This window comes from Salvelinus namaycush, unplaced genomic scaffold (genome assembly GCF_016432855.1).
Source record: "Salvelinus namaycush isolate Seneca unplaced genomic scaffold, SaNama_1.0 Scaffold419, whole genome shotgun sequence".
NCBI lineage: Eukaryota > Metazoa > Chordata > Actinopteri > Salmoniformes > Salmonidae > Salvelinus > Salvelinus namaycush.
The window spans coordinates 103,378-129,869 of NW_024061108.1; the positions used below are offsets into that span (position 1 = coordinate 103,378).

Consider the following 26,492-nt stretch of genomic DNA (forward strand, 5'->3'; position numbering starts at 1 on the left):
TCAGGTCAGTAGTCTACTAAAGCAGGTCAGGTCAGTAGTCTACTAAAGCAGGTCAGGTCAGTAGTCTACTAAAGCAGGTCAGGTCAGTAGTCTACTAAAGCAGGTCAGTAGTCTACTAAAGCAGGTCAGTAGTCTACTAAAGCAGGTCAGGTCAGTAGTCTACTAAAGCAGGTCAGGTCAGTAGTCTACTAAAGCAGGTCAGGTCAGTAGTCTACTAAAGCAGGTCAGGTCAGTAGTCTACTAAAGCAGGTCAGGTCAGTAGTCTACTAAAGCAGGTCAGGTCAGTAGTCTACTGAAGCAGGTCAGGTCAGTAGTCTACTAAAGCAGGTCAGGTCAGTAGTCTACTACAGCAGGTCAGGTCAGTAGTCTACTAGAGCAGGTCAGGTCAGTAGTCTACTAAAGCAGGTCAGGTCAGTAGTCTACTAAAGCAGGTCAGGTCAGTAGTCTACTAGAGCAGGTCAGGTCAGTAGTCTACTAAAGCAGGTCAGGTCAGGTCAGTAGTTTACTAAAGCAGGTCAGGTCAGTAGTCTACTAAAGCAGGTCAGGTCAGTAGTCTACTAGAGCAGGTCAGGTCAGTAGTCTACTAAAGCAGGTCAGTAGTCTACTAAAGCAGGTCAGTAGTCTACTAAAGCAGGTCAGGTCAGTTGTCTACTAAAGCAGGTCAGTAGTCTACTAAAGCAGGTCAGTAGTCTACTAAAGCAGGTCAGGTCAGTAGTCTACTAAAGCAGGTCAGGTCAGTAGTCTACTAAAGCAGGTCAGGTCAGTAGTCTACTAAAGCAGGTCAGGTCAGTAGTCTACTAAAGCAGGTCAGGTCAGTAGTCTACTAAAGCAGGTCAGGTCAGTAGTCTACTAAAGCAGGTCAGGTCAGTAGTCTACTAAAGCAGGTCAGGTCAGTAGTCTACTGTGCTAATAGTTCAGAAAGTATTGTCATTAATAGTGAATGTTGATCACAGCGTGAATCTCAGGTCAGACTAAACCAGGTCCATTATTACCTGCTTGACCTGATGATGTCACAGGTTCCTGGTGGTTATGTCACTACATCATCATCACCAGCACAGAAACAAATACAACAGGTAGGTAATAACCTTTGACCCCCACAGAGGAACAGACACAGTCATCATCATAGACACAATGATCATGTTCATCCCCCCCAACCTTGAGGGGAAGCGCTCTCGGAGTATCAACATTTAGACACTGATCTGGGAACAGCTGGACACCACCACCATAACGCTCGTTCAGCATGTCATACAACCCTGCCAAGGTATTTGAGGTCTGATCTGGGATCACCTGGACACCATCACCATACTGCTTGTTCAGTTTGTCAAACAGTTCTGCCAAGGTTTTTGAGGTCTGATCTGGGAACAGCTGGACACCATCATCATAACCCTGGTTCAGCTTGTCAAACAGTTCTGCCAAGGTTTTTGATGGCAATGTTTTCTTCTGGTCCTCCTTTTGGTTCTCTCCCAGGTTGTATTCACAGCAGAAGGTTGTCCACAGGAGATCTGTGATGTTCACTCTGTGGTTCAGTTTGTTGTTGTTGTTGTTGTTGGGAACTGCTCCAGTCACCACATAGGCTTCTATATTCCCGTTGTTATTAATACAGTCCTTCATAAGAGCTTCTCTGACATTTCTCTCCATTTCCTTCCAGCTGCCATCGTTGAAGGACACCACCTGGGGAACGATGTTGGTCAGGGTAAAGGTGGACTTCTGAGTATCAAGGTCATGAGCATGTGAACGACGAGCCCCCGTTAGCTGATTCTAGCAGCGAAGAGGACAAACCGGAGGAGTCCGAGCCATGCACTTCCACCGATGATGACAGCTCTCTGTCTGGACAAGAACAGGTGGTCGCACCAGGCCTAGCTACACCTCCAAACAATGCCGGTGAAGACCCTACTATCTTGGACCCAGACTCAGATTCGTCGCTCCCCGTCCACGGTGACAGTGGTGGTGCTGCTGCTAAATCCGACTCTCAGACAAAAACATAGAAGATCCCGGTGAGTGGCCAGAATATATGAATGGATCTTTACGGGATATGTTAGCGCAGGATGGGCCACATCAGGATAAGGAGGGGAATTTACCAAGAGATGAGGGGCAACGAACGTTTTTGGTGGCCAACTACAATAGGAGGATGGCGAACGGGGAGAGAGTGGAGATACCAAGGCTTGTCTTTTCCAAGCAAAACGATGCAGACTTCTGTTTTTGTTGCAAACTTTTTTCACACGTGTGCAAACCTGCGCTGTTCAGGGATGGAACCAGGGACTGGAAGAATCAGTGTCACCTCCTCAGCCTCTCATGAGAAGTCACATGACCACCCAGATAGTTTCCAGAGGTGGAAGGAGCTGGAGATCAGGCTGGTGTCCAAGCAAACTCACATGATTTGATTTCAGGACCCTGGACAGCTACAGAGAGAAAACATCGCTGACTGCAATGCAGCACCACAGCAGAGGAAAGAGGCCACTACACAATAAATACATGATGATGTTGGACAATCACATTCAATATGGAAATAAACGAAAGTCGTTAAGGCTGGGTCATTGACAGAAAGCTTATTTTACACTGCTCCAGCGGAACGAGGCCCACCCATTTATAACGAGGCCCACCCATTTATAACGAGGCCCACCACCCATTTATAACGAGGCCCACCACCCATTTATAACGAGGCCCACCACCCATTTATAACGAGGCCCACCCATTTATAACGAGGCCCACCCATTTATAACGAGGCCCACCCATTTATAACGAGACCCACCCATTTATAACGAGGCCCACCCATTTATAACGAGGCCCACCCATTTATAACGAGGCCCACCCATTTATAACGAGGCCCACCATGCATTTATGAAAGCGCTTGTTTCCAAAGCTCAAATGATCTTACTGTGTTTTACAGTTCTACAGGAATATTAAAATATATGTTAAATATGTAATATAAAAGTGTTATTTTTATTGTAATTGTAACAATTATGGGGTCGTACCATGTGTGATAACAGGTGTGATATTATTAATTAGAAACTCGTTTTCCTACTGTAGGTAGTAGGTTACATAGTGACAGCAACATTGTAACTCTCCGATGCAGCGGTTAAAGTGAAACTCCCTTCTGCCTGGTCAGGAACCTCCTATATGTACACGCGTCCACCCAACATGTTAACGGTCAGAAACACACAATTACACAGATCATTGGAGCTTATTTCTTCATCCTCCAGTAAATAAGTGGTAAGACTTCCTGTTTGACGGACACAATTATCCTCCATAGATGTCGGTATAGACAAATACTAAAATACTGTCGCATGTACTGATTAAATACCTCCGTGTCTGGGAAGGGCTTGGTGTGTTTGGTTCTGATTAAATACCTCCGTGTCTGTGAAGGGCTTGGTGTGTTCGGTTCTGATTAAATACCTCCGTGTCTGGGAAGGGCTTGGTGTGTTTGGTTCTGATTAAATACCTCCGTGTCTGGGAAGGGCTTGGTGTGTTTGGTTCTGATTAAATACCTCCGTGTCTGGGAAGGGCTTGGTGTGTTTGGTTCTGATTAAATACCTCCGTGTCTGGGAAGGGCTTGGTGTGTTTGGTTCTGATTAAATACCTCCGTGTCTGGGAAGGGCTTGGTGTGTTTGGTTCTGATTAAATACCTCCGTGTCTGGGAAGGACTTGGTGTGTTTGGTTCTGATTAAATACCTCCGTGTCTGGGAAGGGCTTGGTGTGTTTGGTTCTGATTAAATACCTCCGTGTCTGGGAAGGGCTTGGTGTGTTTGGTTCTGATTAAATACCTCCGTGTCTGGGAAGGGCTTGGTGTGTTTGGTTCTGATTAAATACCTCCGTGTCTGGGAAGGGCTTGGTGTGTTTGGTTCTGATTAAATACCTCCGTGTCTGAGAAGGGCTTGGTGTGTTTGGTTCTGATTAAATACCTCCGTGTCTGTGAAGGGCTTGGTGTGTTTGGTTCTGATTAAATACCTCCGTGTCTGGGAAGGGCTTGGTGTGTTTGGTTCTGATTAAATACCTCCGTGTCTGGGAAGGGCTTGGTGTGTTTGGTTCTGATTAAATACCTCCGTGTCTGGGAAGGGCTTGGTGTGTTTGGTTCAGATTAAATACCTCCGTGTCTGGGAAGGGCTTGGTGTGTTTGGTTCTGATTAAATACCTCCGTGTCTGGGAAGGGCTTGGTGTGTTTGGTTCTGATTAAATACCTCCGTGTCTGGGAAGGGCTTGGTGTGTTTGGTTCTGATTAAATACCTCCGTGTCTGGGAAGGGCTTGGTGTGTTTGGTTCTGATTAAATACCTCCGTGTCTGGGAAGGGCTTGGTGTGTTTGGTTCTGATTAAATACCTCCGTGTCTGAGAAGGGCTTGGTGTGTTTGGTTCTGATTAAATACCTCCGTGTCTGGGAAGGGCTTGGTGTGTTTGGTTCTGATTAAATACCTCCGTGTCTGGGAAGGGCTTGGTGTGTTTGGTTCTGATTAAATACCTCCGTGTCTGGGAAGGGCTTGGTGTGTTTGGTTCTGATTAAATACCTCCGTGTCTGGGAAGGGCTTGGTGTGTTTGGTTCTGATTAAATACCTCCGTGTCTGGGAAGGGCTTGGTGTGTTTGGTTCTGATTAAATACCTCCGTGTCTGGGAAGGGCTTGGTGTGTTTGGTTCTGATTAAATACCTCCGTGTCTGGGAAGGGCTTGGTGTGTTTGGTTCTGATTAAATACCTCCGTGTCTGAGAAGGGCTTGGTGTGTTTGGTTCTGATTAAATACCTCCGTGTCTGTGAAGGGCTTGGTGTGTTTGGTTCTGATTAAATACCTCCGTGTCTGAGAAGGGCTTGGTGTGTTTGGTTCTGATTAAATACCTCCGTGTCTGAGAAGGGCTTGGTGTGTTTGGTTCTGATTAAATACCTCCGTGTCTGGGAAGGGCTTGGTGTGTTTGGTTCTGATTAAATACCTCCGTGTCTGGGAAGGGCTTGGTGTGTTTGGTTCTGATTAAATACCTCCGTGTCTGGGAAGGGCTTGGTGTGTTTGGTTCTGATTAAATACCTCCGTGTCTGTGAAGGGCTTGGTGTGTTTGGTTCTGATTAAATACCTCCGTGTCTGGGAAGGGCTTGGTGTGTTTGGTTCTTATTAAATACCTCCGTGTCTGGGAAGGGCTTGGTGTGTTTGGTTCTGATTAAATACCTCCGTGTCTGGGAAGGGCTTGGTGTGTTTGGTTCTGATTAAATACCTCCGTGTCTGGGAAGGGCTTGGTGTGTTTGGTTCTGATTAAATACCTCCGTGTCTGTGAAGGGCTTGGTGTGTTTGGTTCTGATTAAATACCTCCGTGTCTGGGAAGGGCTTGGTGTGTTTGGTTCTGATTAAATACCTCCGTGTCTGGGAAGGGCTTGGTGTGTTTGGTTCTGATTAAATACCTCCGTGTCTGAGAAGGGCTTGGTGTATTCGGTTCTGATTAAATACCTCCGTGTCTGGGAAGGGCTTGGTGTGTTTGGTTCTGATTAAATACCTCCGTGTCTGGGAAGGGCTTGGTGTGTTTGGTTCTGATTAAATACCTCCGTGTCTGAGAAGGGCTTGGTGTGTTTGGTTCTGATTAAATACCTCCGTGTCTGAGAAGGGCTTGGTGTATTCGGTTCTGATTAAATACCTCCGTGTCTGGGAAGGGCTTGGTGTGTTTGGTTCTGATTAAATACCTCCGTGTCTGGGAAGGGCTTGGTGTGTTTGGTTCTGATTAAATACCTCCGTGTCTGGGAAGGGCTTGGTGTGTTTGGTTCTGATTAAATACCTCCGTGTCTGGGAAGGGCTTGGTGTGTTTGGTTCTGATTAAATACCTCCGCGTCTGAGAAGGGCTTGGTGTGTTTGGTTCTGATTAAATACCTCCGTGTCTGGGAAGGGCTTGGTGTGTTTGGTTCTGATTAAATACCTCCGTGTCTGGGAAGGGCTTGGTGTGTTTGGTTCTGATTAAATACCTCCGTGTCTGGGAAGGGCTTGGTGTGTTTGGTTCTGATTAAATACCTCCGTGTCTGGGAAGGGCTTGGTGTGTTCGGTTCTGATTAAATACCTCCGTGTCTGGGAAGGGCTTGGTGTGTTCGGTTCTGATTAAATACCTCCGTGTCTGGGAAGGGCTTGGTGTGTTCGGTTCTGATTAAATACCTCCGTGTCTGGGAAGGGCTTGGTGTGTTTGGTTCTGATTAAATACCTCCGTGTCTGGGAAGGGCTTGGTGTGTTTGGTTCTGATTAAATACCTCCGTGTCTGGGAAGGGCTTGGTGTGTTTGGTTCTGATTAAATACCTCCGTGTCTGGGAAGGGCTTGGTGTGTTTGGTTCTGATTAAATACCTCCGTGTCTGAGAAGGGCTTGGTGTGTTTGGTTCTGATTAAATACCTCCGTGTCTGGGAAGGGCTTGGTGTGTTTGGTTCTGATTAAATACCTCCGTGTCTGAGAAGGGCTTGGTGTGTTTGGTTCTGGTTAAATACCTCCGTGTCTGAGAAGGGCTTGGTGTGTTTGGTTCTGATTAAATACCTCCGTGTCTGGGAAGGGCTTGGTGTGTTTGGTTCTGATTTAATACCTCCGTGTCTGGGAAGGGCTTGGTGTGTTTGGTTCTGATTAAATACCTCCGTGTCTGGGAAGGGCTTGGTGTGTTTGTATGAAACCAGGGCTCGAATTGACTGAGGGTATCACGTATCACGTAGCAAAAATGATATCTATTGTTTTCTTAATATTTGTAAATAAATACATAAAACGTATCCAGATGATATCAAGCGTTCTAGAACAATGCTTAACTCTGTGACGTCTTATGGTAGAAACAAGCTCTGAAATGCCGAGAAAGACGGGACTCCGATGCACATGGAGATATATTGATTCCTCTCTATGACAATCTGAAGCTGAGCTGCAGCTTATAATATTCGAAGAGATACAAAAAAACTGACTCTACTATTCTGTCCCTATTAATTGATCTTTTCTCTTTCTGAAAAGAGAATATATTTGTTTAAACCCAGGCAGCTTTTAGTGAAGCACTTCTGTTGTTGGGTTTTACAAGGGACGAGAAGCCAGCGGTTGAAGCTTACAGTTTTCTGCGTCAGTGGAGCCTCTGTCTGGGTGGAAAGGTCACTTTTGAAAGTGCCAAGATTAGATCCATAAGGATGTCTAAGATGTAATTATAGTTTCTCGCCTAGGGTGGCAGAACAACCAGGCCACTGGTGATTTTATCAATGTAATCAGATTGAAAATACAAGGCTATTTTACTGACATTGAACTGATTATATACCCTAATAACCAGATGTGTTCAAAATTGTGTTTAATTTGTAGCAGAGGACTATTAATTGGGCTGCTATTATGTTCTGTTCCTCCGACGTTAAGCTGAGAAAAACATGTACCCAAACACATTGGGGGGGGGGGGGGGGGGGGGGCTGAACGTCCAGGTCCGGGGCAGAACGTGTTTAATACGTTTTATGTACACACTTTATTAGAAAACTTATGAAATGCACATTGTTATATTTGGTAACACATGTTTATATCCCCTCGACTCCAACCCCATTCGATGCAATGTCTACATAAGGGTGCAAACGACTAACACTCACAAAGCTCTGACGAAGGCCTTGAGGCCGATACGGAAAGCTGAATAAAGAGCAGTGATACTAGCAAGAGCAGTGTGCGGGTTTCTCCTTTTTTATCAGTTTAACAACGTATAAAATACAACATTATTCAGAATATCAGATAACAGGACTTATTATCCAGCTGTGTATTGTTAGGTAGCTCTGGTCCAGGGTGTTATATCCATCAAGACGGTTCAGCACCATCAAGATGCACGTCACACCCTGGACCAGAGCTAATCATTAGGAAGTAGTGCAACAACATATTACAGTTAGATATGTCCCTAATGGTCCCCTATTCCCTTTATAGTGCACTACAATAGGGTCCCATTTGGGACGGAAATAAGTTACTTCTTACAACAAAGAACCACTGGGGGGCGACAGACAACAGTAGACAACTCTGTACAACAGAAAATAAATACATAAATAAATTACATTATAATGCCAATCACTGCAGACAGTGTGTGTGTGTGTGTGTGTGTGTGTGTGTGTGTCAGTATGACTCCAGTTACAATGAAAATCACTTTGTTCAACAGACCTGGAGATATTTATTGGTTTCTGATGGATCAGCAAAGTGATTGGTGACAGATTGGTAACATGGCATGTTTTCTCCCAGGTCAGTGATGTATTGCTTCATCCCATATGGAACCCTATTCCCTACTTTAGACCAGGGCCTATTTGACCATTATTCCCTATGTAGTGCACTACTTTAGACCAGGGCCTATTTGACCATTATTTCCTATGTAGTGCACTACTTTAGACCAGGACCTATTTGACCATTATTCCCTATGTAGTGCACTACTTTAGACCAGGGCCTATTTGACCATTATTCCCTATGTAGTGCACTACTTTAGACCAGGACCTATTTGAACCCTATTCCCCATGTAGTGCACTACTTTAGACCAGGGCATATTTGACCATTATTCCCTATGTAGTGCACTACTTTAGACCAGGACCTGCACTACATAAGGAATAGGGTGCCATTTGGGACACAGATACTAAGAATGGTTATTATTCCAGACAATGCAGGGCTGCGTTCAGTACATTAAACTAAATAGTATGTTCAGTACATTAAACTAAATAGTATGTTCAGTACATTAAAACTAAATAGTATGTTCAGTACATTAAAACTAAATAGTATGTTCAGTACATTAAACTAAATAGTATGTTCAGTACATTAAAACTAAATAGTATGTTCAGTACATTAAACTAAATAGTATGTTCAGTACATTAAAACGTAATGGAGCGTTCAGTTGAATAGAAATGGTGCTGTACTGAATAACCAGCTGAAGAAACGGGGAGCGGTTGGGTCGTGGGGTCAAAATGCACCGTTTCCCTTTAAATACGTCCCTCAATGCTTCCAGCCACACCAGGCAGACTCCCTTTAAATACGTCCCTCAATGCTTCAAGCCACACCAGGCAGACTCCCTTTAAATACGTTATTCAATGCTTCAAGCCACACCAGGCAGACTCCCTTTAAATATGTTATTCAATGCTTCAAGCCACACCAGGCAGTCTCCTTTTAAATACGTCCCTCAATGCTTCAAGCCACACCAGGCAGTCTCCCTTTAAATACGTCCCTCAATGCTTCAAGCCACACCAGGCAGACTCCCTTTAAATACGTTATTCAATGCTTCAAGCCACACCAGGCAGTCTCCCTTTAAATACGTCCCTCAATGCTTCAAGCCACACCAGGCAGTCTCCCTTTAAATACGTCCCTCAATGCTTCAAGCCACACCAGGCAGTCTCCCTTTAAATACGTCCCTCAATGCTTCAAGCCACACCAGGCAGACTCCCTTTAAATACGTTATTCAATGCATCAAGCCACACCAGGCAGACTCCCTTTAAATACGTTATTCAATGCTTCAAGCCACACCAGGCAGACTCCCTTTAAATACGTTATTCAATGCTTCAAGCCACACCAGGCAGTCTCCTTTTAAATACGTCCCTCAATGCTTCAAGCCACACCAGGCAGTCTCCCTTTAAATACGTCCCTCAATGCTTCAAGCCACACCAGGCAGACTCCCTTTAAATACGTTATTCAATGCTTCAAGCCACACCAGGCAGTCTCCCTTTAAATACGTCCCTCAATGCTTCAAGCCACACCAGGCAGTCTCCCTTTAAATACGTCCCTCAATGCTTCAAGCCACACCAGGCAGTCTCCCTTTAAATACGTCCCTCAATGCTTCAAGCCACACCAGGCAGTCTCCCTTTAAATACGTCCCTCAATGCTTCAAGCCACACCAGGCAGTCTCCCTTTAAATACGTCCCTCAATGCTTCAAGCCACACCAGGCAGTCTCCCTTTAAATACGTCCCTCAATGCTTCAAGCCACACCAGGCAGACTCCCTTTAAATACGTTATTCAATGCTTCAAGCCACACCAGGCAGACTCCCTTTAAATACGTTATTCAATGCTTCAAGCCACACCAGGCAGTCTCCTTTTAAATACGTCCCTCAATGCTTCAAGCCACACCAGGCAGTCTCCCTTTAAATACGTCCCTCAATGCTTCAAGCCACACCAGGCAGACTCCCTTTAAATACGTTATTCAATGCTTCAAGCCACACCAGGCAGTCTCCCTTTAAATACGTCCCTCAATGCTTCAAGCCACACCAGGCAGTCTCCCTTTAAATACGTCCCTCAATGCTTCAAGCCACACCAGGCAGTCTCCCTTTAAATACGTCCCTCAATGCTTCAAGCCACACCAGGCAGTCTCCCTTTAAATACGTCCCTCAATGCTTCAAGCCACACCAGGCAGTCTCCCTTTAAATACGTCCCTCAATGCTTCAAGCCACACCAGGCAGTCTCCCTTTAAATACGTCCCTCAATGCTTCAAGCCACACCAGGCAGACCCACCGAACGGAGCAAATTTATCTCAAAGTCTGTTCAAGAAAGTACAAAAACATTGAGAAAACTCATTCCGCAACGTAGCAAACGTTCCAGCGAACTGAACGTACCCCTGGTGAGCTGTGTGAAGGACACTAGAGCTGCGTTTACACAGACAGACCAATTCTGATATTTTAAAAACACTATTTGGTATTTTGAACAATCAGATCAGCTCTCAAAAAGAGCAGATGTGAAAAGACCTGATGTGATTGGTCAAAAGATATCAGAATTGGGGTGCCTGTGTAAAAACAGCCCAATTTGACTGAGTGAAACCGAGAAAGAGAAAAGATTGAGTGAAATATAAAGACGGATGGGAAGCCAAAATTCTAACTTGCTTTGTCATTGCTGGTTTTTAACCTAAACATTCTTGAAATCTGATCATTACGTTCAATTGATTAGGGACCTGCTTTGTGTACTGAACAAGACTCATATTGTCTAACGATGATCACATTTTCAATCCCTGTTCAACCTCACTTGAACCAGGAAAAACACATTTTAATATTCCCCTTTTGTTCCAAGTCCAAAGACAAGAAAGAGCCCCAATTGTTGAGCTGCTGTCCACCAACAACTAAATTAAATAGATGTTTCTGCACTTCAGTGGAAGACATAAAGACAGAGCTGATCCTCACTACCAGGGTAGCAGGTTAATGTCCACTACCTGCTGCTGACAGAGCTGATCCTCACTACCAGGGTAGCAGGTTAATGTCCACTACCTGCTGCTGACAGAGCTGATCCTCACTACCAGGGTAGCAGGTTAATGTCCACTACCTGCTGCTGACAGAGCTGATCCTCACTACCAGGGTAGAAGGTTAATGTCCACTACCTGCTGCTGACAGAGCTGATCCTCACTACCAGGGTAGCAGGTTAATGTCCACTACCTGCTGCTGACAGAGCTGATCCTCACTACCAGGGTAGCAGGTTAATGTCCACTACCTGCTGCTGACAGAGCTGATCCTCACTACCAGGGTAGCAGGTTAATGTCCACTACCTGCTGCTGACAGAGCTGATCCTCACTACCAGGGTAGCAGGTTAATGTCCACTACCTGCTGCTGACAGAGCTGATCCTCACTACCAGGGTAGCAGGTTAATGTCCACTACCTGCTGCTGACAGAGCTGATGCTCACTACCAGGGTAGCAGGTTAATGTCCACTACCTGCTGCTGACAGAGCTGATCCTCACTACCAGGGTAGCAGGTTAATGTCCACTACCTGCTGCTGACAGAGCTGATCCTCACTACCAGGGTAGCAGGTTAATGTCCACTACCTGCTGCTGACAGAGCTGATCCTCACTACCAGGGTAGCAGGTTAATGTCCACTACCTGCTGCTGACAGAGCTGATCCTCACTACCAGGGTAGCAGGTTAATGTCCACTACCTGCTGCTGACAGAGCTGATCCTCACTACCAGGGTAGCAGGTTAATGTCCACTACCTGCTGCTGACAGAGCTGATCCTCACTACCAGGGTAGCAGGTTAATGTCCACTACCTGCTGCTGACAGAGCTGATGCTCACTACCAGGGTAGCAGGTTAATGTCCACTACCTGCTGCTGACAGAGCTGATCCTCACTACCAGGGTAGCAGGTTAATGTCCACTACCTGCTGCTGACAGAGCTGATCCTCACTACCAGGGTAGCAGGTTAATGTCCACTACCTGCTGCTGACAGAGCTGATCCTCACTACCAGGGTAGCAGGTTAATGTCCACTACCTGCTGCTGACAGAGCTGATCCTCACTACCAGGGTAGCAGGTTAATGTCCACTACCTGCTGCTGACAGAGCTGATCCTCACTACCAGGGTAGCAGGTTAATGTCCACTACCTGCTGCTGACAGAGCTGATCCTCACTACCAGGGTAGCAGGTTAATGTCCACTACCTGCTGCTGACAGAGCTGATCCTCACTACCAGGGTAGCAGGTTAATGTCCACTACCTGCTGCTGACAGAGCTGATCCTCACTACCAGGGTAGCAGGTTAATGTCCACTACCTGCTGCTGACAGAGCTGATCCTCACTACCAGGGTAGCAGGTTAATGTCCACTACCTGCTGCTGACAGAGCTGGTCCTCACTACCAGGGTAGCTGGTTAATGTCCACTACCTGCTGCTGACAGAGCTGATCCTCACTACCAGGGTAGCAGGTTAATGTCCACTACCTGCTGCTGACAGAGCTGATCCTCACTACCAGGGTAGCAGGTTAATGTCCACTACCTGCTGCTGACAGAGCTGATCCTCACTGCCAGGGTAGCAGGTTAATGTCCACTACCTGCTGCTGACAGAGCTGATCCTCACTACCAGGGTAGCAGGTTAATGTCCACTACCTGCTGCTGACAGAGCTGATCCTCACTACCAGGGTAGCAGGTTAATGTCCACTACCTGCTGCTGACAGAGACGATCCTCACTACCAGGGTAGCAGGTTAATGTCCACTACCTGCTGCTGACAGAGACGATCCTCACTGCCAGGGTAGCAGGTTAATGTCCACTACCTGCTGCTGACAGAGCCGATCCTCACTACCAGGGTAGCAGGTTAATGTCCACTACCTGCTGCTGACAGAGCAGATCCTCACTACCAGGGTAGCATGTTAATATCCACTACCTGCTGCTGACAGAGCTGATCCTCACTACCAGGGTAGCAGGTTAATGTCCACTACCTGCTGCTGACAGAGCTGATCCTCATTACCAGGGTAGCAGAAGGTATATTCTCTTTTCACAACACATTCAAATGTTATTTACTTATTTTTAATAAGAAGGATGAAATATAAATGTTATAATAACATTGTAATCATATGCAAAGTGAGTCTAGGTTAAGCAGTAAATATTTCAGATATTTGTTTCAAAATACATTTTGTAGGAAGTTGATCCTGAGATTAACATGATATATGTTATTGAATTATCACGTATGATGTCGATCACAGCTTGAATTTCAGATCAGGTCAAATCTAATCTCAACACTCAAAACCAAATCAGCTACTGGGTTATATCTTTAAGAATCAATGGGTACAAATCATTCATTTAAAAGTCCAAATGGATACAACAATCACAGATTGACCCTTTAACAAGAGAAAAAGACTTACAAATAATATATCAAATCATCAAATCAAATCAAGTTTATTTTATATAGCCCTTCGTACATCAGCTAATATCTCGAAGTGCTGTACAGAAACCCAGCCTAAAACCCCAAACAGCAAGCAATGCAGGTGTAGAAGCAATATACAGAGTGAATCTACTGAAGCAGGTCAGTAGTCTACTAAAGCAGGTCAGTAGTCTACTAAAGCAGGCCAGGTCAGTAGTCTACTAAAGCAGGTCAGTAGTCTACTAAAGCAGGTCAGGTCAGTAGTCTACTAAAGCAGGTCAGGTCAGTAGTCTACTAAAGCAGGTCAGTAGTCTACTAAAGCAGGTCAGTAGTCTACTAAAGCAGGTCAGTAGTCTACTACAGCAGGTCAGTAGTCTACTAAAGCTGGTCAGTAGTCTACTAAAGCAGGTCAGGTCAGTAGTCTACTAAAGCAGGTCAGTAGTCTACTAAAGCAGGTCAGGTCAGTAGTCTACTACAGCAGGTCAGTAGTCTACTAAAGCAGGTCAGTAGTCTACTAAAGCAGGTCAGGTCAGTAGTCTACTACAGCAGGTCAGTAGTCTACTAAAGCAGGTCAGGTCAGTAGTCTACTACAGCAGGTCAGGTCAGTAGTCTACTAAAGCAGGTCAGGTCAGTAGTCTACTACAGCAGGTCAGGTCAGTTGTCTACTACAGCAGGTCAGGTCAGTAGTCTACTAAAGCAGGTCAGGTCAGTAGTCTACTAAAGCAGGTCAGGTCAGTAGTCTACTAAAGCAGGTAAGGTTAGTAGTCTACTAAAGCAGGTCAGGTCAGTAGTCTACTAAAGCAGGTCAGTAGTCTACTAAAGCAGGTCAGTAGTCTACTAAAGCAGGTCAGGTCAGTAGTCTACTAAAGCAGGTCAGGTCAGTAGTCTACTAAAGCAGGTCAGGTCAGTAGTCTACTAAAGCAGGTCAGGTCAGTAGTCTACTAAAGCAGGTCAGTAGTCTACTAAAGCAGGTCAGTAGTCTACTAAAGCAGGTCAGGTCAGTAGTCTACTAAAGCAGGTCAGGTCAGTAGTCTACTAAAGCAGGTCAGGTCAGTAGTCTACTAAAGCAGGTCAGGTCAGTAGTCTACTAAAGCAGGTCAGGTCAGTAGTCTACTAAAGCAGGTCAGGTCAGTAGTCTACTGAAGCAGGTCAGGTCAGTAGTCTACTAAAGCAGGTCAGGTCAGTAGTCTACTACAGCAGGTCAGGTCAGTAGTCTACTAGAGCAGGTCAGGTCAGTAGTCTACTAAAGCAGGTCAGGTCAGTAGTCTACTAAAGCAGGTCAGGTCAGTAGTCTACTAGAGCAGGTCAGGTCAGTAGTCTACTAAAGCAGGTCAGGTCAGGTCAGTAGTTTACTAAAGCAGGTCAGGTCAGTAGTCTACTAAAGCAGGTCAGGTCAGTAGTCTACTAGAGCAGGTCAGGTCAGTAGTCTACTAAAGCAGGTCAGTAGTCTACTAAAGCAGGTCAGTAGTCTACTAAAGCAGGTCAGGTCAGTTGTCTACTAAAGCAGGTCAGTAGTCTACTAAAGCAGGTCAGGTCAGTAGTCTACTAAAGCAGGTCAGGTCAGTAGTCTACTAAAGCAGGTCAGGTCAGTAGTCTACTAAAGCAGGTCAGGTCAGTAGTCTACTAAAGCAGGTCAGGTCAGTAGTCTACTAAAGCAGGTCAGGTCAGTAGTCTACTAAAGCAGGTCAGGTCAGTAGTCTACTAAAGCAGGTCAGGTCAGTAGTCTACTGTGCTAATAGTTCAGAAAGTATTGTCATTAATAGTGAATGTTGATCACAGCGTGAATCTCAGGTCAGACTAAACCAGGTCCATTATTACCTGCTTGACCTGATGATGTCACAGGTTCCTGGTGGTTATGTCACTACATCATCATCACCAGCACAGAAACAAATACAACAGGTAGGTAATAACCTTTGACCCCCACAGAGGAACAGACACAGTCATCATCATAGACACAATGATCATGTTCATCCCCCCCAACCTTGAGGGGAAGCGCTCTCGGAGTATCAACATTTAGACACTGATCTGGGAACAGCTGGACACCACCACCATAACGCTCGTTCAGCATGTCATACAACCCTGCCAAGGTATTTGAGGTCTGATCTGGGATCACCTGGACACCATCACCATACTGCTTGTTCAGTTTGTCAAACAGTTCTGCCAAGGTTTTTGAGGTCTGATCTGGGAACAGCTGGACACCATCATCATAACCCTGGTTCAGCTTGTCAAACAGTTCTGCCAAGGTTTTTGATGGCAATGTTTTCTTCTGGTCCTCCTTTTGGTTCTCTCCCAGGTTGTATTCACAGCAGAAGGTTGTCCACAGGAGATCTGTGATGTTCACTCTGTGGTTCAGTTTGTTGTTGTTGTTGTTGTTGTTGTTGTTGGGAACTGCTCCAGTCACCACATAGGCTTCTATATTCCCGTTGTTATTAATACAGTCCTTCATAAGAGCTTCTCTGACATTTCTCTCCATTGTCTTCCAGCTGCCATCGTTGAAGGACACCACCTGGGGAACGATGTTGGTCAGGGTAAAGGTGGACTTCTGAGTATCAAGGTCATGAGCATGTGAACTTGGGAAGAGGTGACTTCTGTTCACCCCTTTACTTGGTATTGAGTTATTATAGTCGGAGTTCCCAGCCTGGTATGGATGATCCACCTGCATTTCATGGTTGTTGTTGTTGTCGAGCTGAAGGAAACAACAGTCATATATTCATTAACAAGTTTTCTGTACAGTAACCTCTATTTTATTGGGGGGGGGGGGGGGGCGGGGGGTCACAATCCATTGTACTCCAGCTGCCCCCGTTGAAAGAACTTGCCTGGGGAACGGCGTTTGTCAGGGTGAAAGTGGACCTCATTGTATCATCGTCAGGTGCATACGAACATGGGAAAAGGTGGCCTCTGTCCAGACCCAGGTCGTTATTTATGTAGCCTGATGGTTGACTCCTATATCTATATTATTATTAAGCACCTTCACCTCATGTTGGGTTTCATCTCTTTTATATTCAAGCTGCAGAAACATCAGTCAGACATTACAACTCTTTAACTAGTTTAGACATTAAAACTCTTTAACTAGTTTAGACATTAAAACTCTTTAACTAGTTCAGACATGACAACTCTTTAACTAGTTTAGACATTACAACTCTTTAACAAGTTTAGACATTACAACTCTTTAACTAGTTTAGACATTAAAACTCTAACTAGTTTAGACATTAAAACTCTTTAACTTGTTTAGACATTACAACTCTTTAACTAGTTTAGACATTACAACTCTTTAACTAGTTTAGACATTACAACTCTAACTAGTTTAGACATTACAACTCTTTAACTAGTTTAGACATTACAACTCTTTAACTCGTTTAGACATTACAACTCTTTAACAAGTTCAGACATTAAAACTTTTTAACAAGTTTAGACATTACAACTCTTTAACTAGTTTAGACATTACAACTCTTTAACTAGTTTAGACATTACAACTCTTTAACTAGTTTAGACATTACAACTCTTTAACTAGTTTAGACATTACAACTCTTTAACTAGTTTAGACATTACAACTCTTTAACAAGTTTAGACATTACAACTCTTTAACTAGTTCAGACATTACAACTCTTTAACTAGTTTAGACATTACAACTCTTTAACTAGTTCAGACATTACAACTCTTTAACTAGTTTAGACATTACAACTCTTTAACTAGTTTAGACATTACAACTCTTTAACTAGTTTAGACATTACAACTCTTTAACTAGTTTAGACATTACAACTCTTTAACTAGTTTATACATTAAAACTCTTTAACAAGTTTTTTTTTTAAACAAGTTTATACATTAATAATCCAGACTTAAGCTCAAAGTGTTTGCACCAAAGGTACTGTATGTCTATAGCAGTAAATAAATACACATGTTGAATGAATAGAGATTAGAACTACCTGGGGCTCCATCATCCAGGACTGACTAGGTAACATAACTGTCTGTGATATATACCAGTAAACAAATACACATGTTATGTTATATGACAAACATTAGTCCTACCTGGGGCTCTATCATCCAGGACTGACTAGGTAACATAACTGTCTGTGATTTATACCAGTAAACAAATACACATGTTATGTTATATGACAAAACATTAGTCCTACCTGCAAGAACTCCTTGCACTGTGGAACGTCACTGAACTTCTCCACTACATGAGAGAGAGCAGGAGGAAGGAGAGAGAGAAGGAGGAGAGTAGAGAGATGATTCAATACCCCCATCATCACCTGAAGACTGTACTCCACAGAGACAAAGATGAAGTTACAGAGACCAGTATGTTTTCAGAGACCAGTTGGTAGACTGTAGATTGCTGAGCTGAGTCAGGACAGACTGATTTAAATAGTTATAACAGAGACCAGCTGGTAGACTGGAGACTGTTGAGCTGAGTCAGGACAGACTGCTTTAAATAGGTTTTCAGAGACTCCTCCTTCAGATGTCAAGACAGAAAGGGTTGATTTGCATAAACTCCTCTGTACGTTTCCATGGAAACTGCTGTAACAAATAACATGTGACTCACCTACTGTAGTTTCTAACACGTATGGACCCAGAACTTAATCACACAAGACTATAGTTCTGGGTTAATGAGATTAGACTGCTCTAAATAGTGACTGCATCCACACTTTGGTTCTGGTAGAACAACGTTTTAGGATAAAAACATGACTTTACTCAGCATAGAGTCTGTCAGAAGATACACATCACACAATTACAACAGTGGGACTGTTCTGGAATTACGGTTGCTGAGATCACATTCATTAATATCCCACAAGGCTTAGCGTCTCTGACTCAGCAACTCAATTAAGTAAACTTGCATTTCCCTTGACCAGCAAGTCAACGTATTTAGTATGAAGTCTCAAAGGCCTCACATACATTACAGATATGATTACAACTGAATGAAACGGAGGAAGATGTGTCCAACTGAATGAAACGGAGGAAGATGTGTCCAACTGAATATAATGGAGGAAGATGTGTCCAACTGAATGAAACGGAGGAAGATGTGTCCAACTGAATGAAACGGAGGAAGATGTGTCCAACTGAATGAAACGGAGGAAGATGTGTCCAACTGAATGAAACGGAGGAAGAGGTGTCCAACTGAATGAAACGGAGGAAAATGTGTCCAACGGAATGAAACGGAGGAAGATGTGTCCAACTGAATGAAACGGAGGAAGATGTGTCCAACTGAATGAAATGGAGGAAGATGTGTCCAACTAAATGAAATGGAGGAAGATGTGTCCAACTGAATGAAACGGAGGAAGATGTGTCCAACGGAATGAAATGGAGGAAGATGTGTCCAACTAAATGAAATGGAGGAAGATGTGTCCAACTGAATGAAATGGAGGAAGATGTGTCCAACTGAATGAAACGGAGGAAGATGTGTCCAACTGAATGAAACGGAGGAAAATGTGTCCAACTGAATGAAACGGAGGAAGATATCAAATGTCAATCACATTTCCACCTCTGATTTGGCCTCTAACACATTTAATGGAAACCAGAAGATGGCAATAATGGATGTTTCATTTATTGGTGTTTATGTTGGTGTAGGTTTGGTTTCTGAGCTGTAATTATTAGGAATCATTAGGTATAATGGAGGCATGAGGGGAGCCATAATGATGCTTGGGAGGGGCTGAATGCAGGGAAACATGGTCACATGAGGCAGTACTGATAAGGGGAGGAACCGTTTAAGGCTCATATCACTCAGCTCCCTGCCTAGAAATAATGATGTAATGTGTAGTGATGAGGAGGAGACTCCACCCAGAATGGGGTATACAGTTGTGGCCAAAAGTTTTGAGAATGACACAAATATTAATTGTCACAAAGTCTGCTGCCTCAGCTTGTATACATTTACATATTACATTTTAGTCATTTAGCAGACGCTCTTATCCAGAGCGACTTACAGTAGAGTGCATACATTTTATTACATTTTTTACATACTGAGACAAGGATATCCCTACCGGCCAAACCCTCCCTACCGGCCAAACCCTCCCTAACCCGGACGACGCTATGCCAATTGTGCGTCGCCCCACGGATCTCCCGGTTGCGGCCGGCTGCGACAGAGCCTGGGCGCGAACCCAGCCCAGCCTGGGCGCGAACCCAGAGACTCTGGTGGCCACTAGACCACTGCGCCACCCGCCACCTATGTAAAAAGGTTTTGCTACAGCATGCCCTAATGAACAGTACCCAGTAGCCTACTTCCCTGTTTCAGAAGGTGCGCTGAAATGGTCCTGGCTGGCTGCTGAAGGCAGGTCACAGGAAGTGTATTCCTGTGATAATGGTGCATTTCCTGTGGCTCTGTTCTATTGCTGTGGTGCCCTGACACACTGGGCCAATTAGAGCACATCAAAGACCCTCTGCATGACTCCACACACACATACACTAGTATGACAGTGGAAACACTTCAAACAGTGACAAGCTTTATTGGAGAAGAGTGTTGGTTTTTCTATGGAAAACCACACACACACACACACACGCACAACCCCCACAAACGGAGTGTTGGTTTTCCAATGGAACAAAACTAAGGAAGGACCTCGCCCAGGAGGGCAGCAAGGAGTCAATGCAGTGAACACAAACACACTCACTCTCTCTGGTGGAAACACACACACGGGCAACTGCAGGTCAAGGTTTCTCCATAGTACCTGGTACCGTTTGACTCACTTTGGCACAATGGCCAGGACCTGGGTCAATGAAGTGTGTGGAGTACAGTAGGTGAGAATCCCTCTCTTACCATTATTACCTTTTGCACTGCAGGGCATGCTGACAACTGGAGGGCCAGCACGCGCACACACAGACTAGTGTTCTCTATCTTGGGATTTACTGTATTACCAGCTTAGTATAAACCCATTGGGTGTCTATCAGAATGTTAACAAAATTAGCACATGTAATAGCGAATTTGTATGATGGCAATTTGCATATACTCCAGAATGTTATGAAGAGTGATCAGATGAATTGCAATTATTTGCAAAGTCCCTCTTTGCCATGCAAACGAACTGATTCCTCAAAAAACATTTCCACTGCATTTCAGCCCTGCCACAAAAGGACCAGCTGACATCATGTCAGTGATTCTCTCATTAACATGGGTGTGAGTGTTGACGAGGACAAGGCTGGAGATCACTCTGTCATGCTGATTGAGTTTGAATAACAGACGAAGATTCAAAAGGAGGGTGGTGCTTGGAATCATTGTTCTTCCTCTGTCAACCATGGTTACCTGCAAGGAAACACGTGCCGTCATCATTGCTTTGCACAAAAAGGGCTTCACGGGCAAGGATATTGTCACGCCCTGACCATAGTTTGCTTTGTATGTATCTATGTTTTGTTTGGTCATGGTGTGATCTGAGTGGGCATTCTATGTTGTATGTCTAGTTTGTCTGTTTCTGTGTTTGGCCTGATATGGTTCTCAATCAGAGGCAGGTGTTAGTCGTTGTCTCTGATTGGGAACCATATTTAGGTAGCCTGTTTTGTATTGTGGGTTGTGGGTGATTGTTCCTGTTTCTGTGTCTTTGTGTATGTCACCATACGGGACTGTTGCGTTTTCGTTCGCTTGTCCGTTTATTGTTTTGTATGGTTATTCAGTGTTATTCGTTAATAAAAGTAACCATGTATTCATATCACGCTGCGCATTGGTCCTCCGATCCTTCTTACTACTCATCCTCAGATGAGGAGGACGACGGACGTGACAGATATTGCTGCCAGTAAGATTGCACCTAAATCAACCATTTATCGGATCATCAAGAACTTCAAGGAGAGCGGTTCAATTGTTGTGAAGAAGGCTTCAGGGCGCCCAAGAAAGTCCAGCAAGCGCCAGGACCATCTTCTAAAGTTGATTCAGCTGCGGGATCGGGGCACCACCAGTACAGAGCTTGCTCAGGAATGGCAGCAGGCAGGTGTGAGTGCATCTGCACGCGCAGTGAAGCGAAGACTTTTGGAGGATGGCCTGGTGTCAAGAAGGGCAGCAAAGAAGCCACTTCTCTCCTGGAAAAACATCGGGGACAGACTGATATTCTGCAAAAGGTACAGGGATTGGACTGCTGAGGACTGGGGTAAAGTCATTTTCTCTGATGAATCCCCTTTCCGATTGTTTGGGGCATCCGGACAAAAGCTTGTCCGGAGAAGACAAGGTGAGCGCTACCATCAGTCCTGTGTCATGCCAACAGTAAAGCATCCTGAGACCATTCATGTGTGGGGTTGCTTCCCAGCCAAGGGAGTGGGCTCACTCACAATTTTGCCTAAGAACACAGCCATGAATAAAGAATGGTACCAACACATCCTCCGATAGCAACTTCTCCCAACCATCCAGGAACAGTTTGGTGATGAACAATGCCTTTTCCAGCATGATGGAGCACCTTGCCATAAGGCAAAAGTGATAACTGAGTGGCTCGGGGAACAAAACATCGATATTTTGGGTCCATGGCCAGGAAACTCCCCAGACCTTAATCCCACTAAGAATTTGTGGTCAATCCTCAAGAGGCGGGTGGACAAACAAAAACCCACAAATTCTGACAAACTCCAAGCATTGATTATCCAAGAATGGCCCAGAAGTTAACTGACAGCATGTCAGGGCAGATTGCAGAGGTCTTGAAAAAAAGGGTCAAATATTGCAAATATTGACTCTTTGCATCAACTTCATGTAATTGTCAATAAAAGCCTTTGACACTAATGAAATGCTTGTAATTATACTTCATTATTCCATAGTAACATCTGACAACAATATCTAAAGACACTGAAGCAGCAAACCTTGTGGAAATTAATATTTGTGTCATTCCCAAAACATTTGGCCAAGACTGTATACTACCCCAGGGGAAACCATGTCTGTGTCTAATGCAGCTGGTTTGACCCTCTGGGAAGAATAAACTTGGTTTGGTTCAAGTTCTCACTCTAGTAATAGAACCTAACAGCATATTCTGTGGTCTGACCACTGCTGAGTTTATTTCCAGTAACTAAAGTAGGTCACAGTAAGAGCTGACACAAGGCTGTGTATGTAGAGTTAGAAAATGTGGTTCCTAACAACACTGTGGTCAGAGCAGCACTGGACTGATTAACACCTCAGACTCAGCAGCTGTAGATTCTTCAGTTGAGGCCTTTTCTCAGTAAGAGTAGAGGAGACTGGGGAACAAACTAACACTTTTAGACTTTAGTTTATTAGGGAAATATTATTTAAGTTAGATTAATAATATTTTTATACAAACAACATATCTCAGCTACCATTACACACTAAGTATGTTCCTAGGAAGTACCAGTCATTTACAATTCAACCAAGTGGTGGGAATTAAATGTTACAATTGACCCAGTAGGTGAATGTTCCACAGGTCAATAATTTAACAAAAAGAGAAGCAGCAAGTATATTTACTTCAGGGCCTCAAAACCCTTTTTCTTCTTCAATAAAACTAAAAGTCATCAATGGATTTAAACAAAACCTCTTGGTCATGTAGAGACACTAACCAACCATTATTACATTGAATAAGAGATTTTTACCTGGTTTCTAATTGGACTAATTTATCTGTTACAACTGACCCTGTGTTACTTTGTTCCCCAGTCTACCTTACCTTCATGGATAATATTTAAAATGACTGCTTCACTTCAGTAAAACATTTCTAACTTCTTCAATCACCATAAAAATGTTAAACAGCTGAAGCAGGTCACACAATTTTACTTAATTACTATTTACTTCATGTAAAATGACCTTTGTAGTTGTGATTTAAAGGTGTGGACGTTTATTTGCTAACTGTTTACATGTAGTGTTGCCTTGAATGTTGGCTTGTATGACATATGATATACTATGAATCAGTTTCATATTTCATGAAACTACAGGAATCCTTTGTTTCAGGGAAACATTATATTTGTTCAACATGCGTGTGGGGAGGAGTTCCCCTTTCTGTCCAATGAGGTCATTTCTGGACAATATTTCAGCAAGTAAAATGATGGTTCTACTTTAGAATGTGGAACACACAGCCAATAGGGAGGTTTGATTGTTACACATGATAAATAGTCACACCTGTTCCACATACAGAGGAGTTTATCCAACCCTCCTTTTCCTGTCTTGACCACTAATTACACCAGACAGGACTCATCTTCATACAGAGGAGTTTATCCAACCCTCCTTGTCCAGTCTTGACCACTAATTATACCAGACAGGACTCATCTTCATACAGAGGAGTTTATCCAACCCTCCTTGTCCAGTCTTGACCACTATTATACCAGACAGGACTAACTCTAGGCCAGTTCCTCTGATTACTTCAGACACATCTTCTTCCACATATCATCACAGAAAAGTTAATCAGTTAGATAATGTTTACCCAGTGGCATCCTGAGGTATTGATAGATCATGAGAGAAGAAAATATTAAATGACCATTTCTAAGCTGCTCATTTATTATAGAAAAACTCACCCCAGCACATTCTGAGGCAAGCCTTGGAGACAGGAAGGACATCACCCTCTTCTGGTCTTCACCCCACCAGGGAAAGGACAGCGATGAACTGTGAGCTCTGTAGGAGGCTCCTGGTAAACAGCGTCTGGTCAATCCACTGCTGCTTCTTGTTGAGAGATGCCCGCCGGCTCTCTGGAATCACCAGCTGCATTTAAGGGAGAGAGAGAGAGAGGCAGGAAGGACATCACCCTCTTCTGGTCTTCACCCCACGGGGGCAAGTTCAGAAGCCTGGGGTGGATACAAGGGGGCCTGGGGTAGATCACCAGGGACAGGGGCCGAACGTGAGGCAGGAGGGAGCGCTGGAGGTACCTGTATGTCCAAGGGTTCATACCTAATACATACAGAGAATACATAAGTGACAGATACAGTACTAAGCATTCTCAGCACCATGAGAGCAGATCTACAGCATGAAAGGTACGTGACAGATACTAGATTTAGTTGTGTAACTAAAGGACAAAGAATGCATAGGCCTTTATGACAGATACAGGAAGGGAGTGTCATAATGGAAGGGGTTTCATCTGTAAAAAGTCCACACTGCATTTATGGAAAGCTGTGTATCATTCAATACATGGACAAATAGTAAGATTAACACAATGCATATCTTCCATTATTGTAAAGTATTCATGCTTACAGAATGCCAAGGGAATTGAGTAGCCTACCTAACATTGCAATACATTGCAGAACCATATTCATGTGTAGATTGAATTGTAAGGCAAATATCCCGATTATCACACCATTAAACTAGATAACATAATACATGTATTAGCTAATCCATGACTGATACATGTTGAATAAAACTGTTATACACTGGAACCGAAAATAAACTACTGTACAGTAGCATGCTAAAGTTACTGTACTGTAGCCTGCATCACGTAAACACTATTTCACAACTTCAAAGACGTCTTACAACTTACAACAAAGCACGAATCTAAGCGTAGCATTAAAATAGCTACGATTGTAAAAATAGTATTGAAAATGCAGACAAGTGGCCGCTGATTGTACCGGTAGTTACCGATACCAAACCAATGCTACGGGTATCATAGGTAGATGACTGCAGAGATAGAACTGTATAATGTTTTCAATTCACTTTTCCATTCTTCTTACAACTTCACAGATGTAGCAATAAGATTACAATCCATTTCATTCAACCTTATAAAAGATACTTACTCTGTAACTCTCCTTGTGATTTAAACAATGATCCGATGAGGGGAAAGTGTCTTCTTCTTCGATGGAGTTTAACGGCGGTTGACATCCAATGTTAAGGTGCATTACCGCCACCAGCTGGACGAGGTATTAAAAAAGAAACGTAAACAAAATATTCCGGATAAGAGGTAAAACGATATCATACAAAATAAAACACGTCAACTAAAAAAACCATCATACGTCTTCAATCACAGTCCAGTCCAAAATACATCCCTACACCGGCTCAGGGGCCTGTGATGGGGCTACATTCACCGACAGGATTTCTTGCACCGAGGAAATCAGGAAGACCCCCAAAAACGTTCAGCTGCATTCACAATGATTCCAATGTTCTTAGACTTCTTCTCTGCTTGTGTTGTACACTTTATGACCATTGTATTATTTATGCCATTTCCCACCTGGACAAAATGAACAGCTGTGTGATAATGCTGTTTGTTGACTACAGCTCGGCGTTCAACTCCATAGGGCCCTCAAAGATCATCAATAAGCTTAGGACCCTGGGACTAAACACCTCCCACCGCAACTGGATCCTGGACTTCCTGACGGGCTGCCCCCAGGTGGTAAGGGTAGGTAACAACACATCCGCCACGCTGATCCTCAACACGGGGCGCCTCAGGGGTGTGTGCTCAGTCACCTCCTGTTCACTCATGACTGCACGGCCAGGCACAACTCCAACCCCATCATTACGTTTGCAGACGACACAACAGTGGTAGGCCTGATCACCGACAACGATGAGACAGCCTATAGGGAGGAGGTCAGAGACCTGGCCGGGTGGTGCCAGGATAATAACCTCTCCCCCAACATGATCCAGACAAAGGAGATGATTGTGGACTATAGGAAAAGGAGCACCGAGCACGCCCCCATTCTCATCGACAGGGCTGTAGTGGAGCAGGTTGAGAGCTTCAAGTTCCTTGATGTTCACATCACCAACAAACTATCATGGTCCAAAACACACCAAGACAGTCGTGAAGAGGGCAAGACAAAGCCTATTCCCCCTCAGGAGACTGAAAAGATTTGGCGTGGGTCCTCAGATCCTCAAAATGTTCTACAGCTGCACCATCGAGAGCATCCTGACGGGTTGCATCACTGCCTGGTATGGCAACTGCTTGGCCTCCGACCGCAAGGCACAACAGAGGGTTGTGCGTACGGTCCAGGTTTCCTGCCGTCCAGGACCTCTATGCCAGACAGTGTCAGAGGAAGGCCCTACAAATTGTCAAAGACTCCAGCCACCCCAGTCATAGACTGTTCGTTCTGCTACCACATGGCAAGCGGTACCGGAGCACCAAGTTTAGGTCCAAGAGGCTTCTTAACAGCTTCTACCCCCAAGCCATAAGACTCCTGAACATCTAGTCAAATAGCTACCCA

General features: G+C 44.3%; 1 protein-coding gene across 5 annotated transcripts; it reads right to left on the reverse strand.

Annotated features, from left to right (window-relative positions):
• Window positions 1–808: 808 nt before the first annotated feature.
• Window positions 809–25,219, reverse strand: LOC120041219 (uncharacterized protein DDB_G0274353-like). 5 transcript variants are annotated; one of them, XM_038986153.1, is made up of 4 exons: window positions 25,095–25,219; window positions 23,889–24,258; window positions 17,621–17,664; window positions 15,125–16,176 (listed from the first exon to the last, which is right to left on the reverse strand). In XM_038986153.1, the coding sequence occupies exons 2-4, from the start codon at window positions 23,896–23,898 to the stop codon at window positions 15,352–15,354; spliced, it is 879 nt and encodes a 292-aa protein (XP_038842081.1). In that variant the 5' UTR covers window positions 23,899–24,258; window positions 25,095–25,219; the 3' UTR covers window positions 15,125–15,351. The 5 variants fall into 5 exon arrangements, with proteins under 5 accessions (XP_038842079.1, XP_038842078.1, XP_038842081.1 ...); XM_038986151.1 differs by lacking the exons at window positions 23,889–24,258; window positions 25,095–25,219 and adding an exon at window positions 809–1,730 and having other exon boundaries at window positions 16,056–16,176; window positions 17,621–18,019; XM_038986150.1 differs by lacking the exons at window positions 23,889–24,258; window positions 25,095–25,219 and adding an exon at window positions 809–1,502 and having other exon boundaries at window positions 15,819–16,176; window positions 17,621–18,013.
• Window positions 25,220–26,492: the final 1,273 nt, after the last annotated feature.

Excerpts from the sequence above, each read along its gene's own strand:
- LOC120041219 (XM_038986150.1), bottom strand. The coding sequence starts at position 17,737 with ATGATGGGGGTATTGAATCATCTCTCTACTCTCCTCCTTCTCTCTCTC. Across the intron at positions 16,177-17,620 it reads AGTGCAAGGAGTTCTTGCAG|CTCGACAACAACAACAACCA; the intron begins GTAGGACTAATG and ends TGTTTCCTTCAG. Across the intron at positions 1,503-15,818 it reads CCACAGAGTGAACATCACAG|ATCTCCTGTGGACAACCTTC; the intron begins ATCTCCTGTGGA and ends TGAACATCACAG.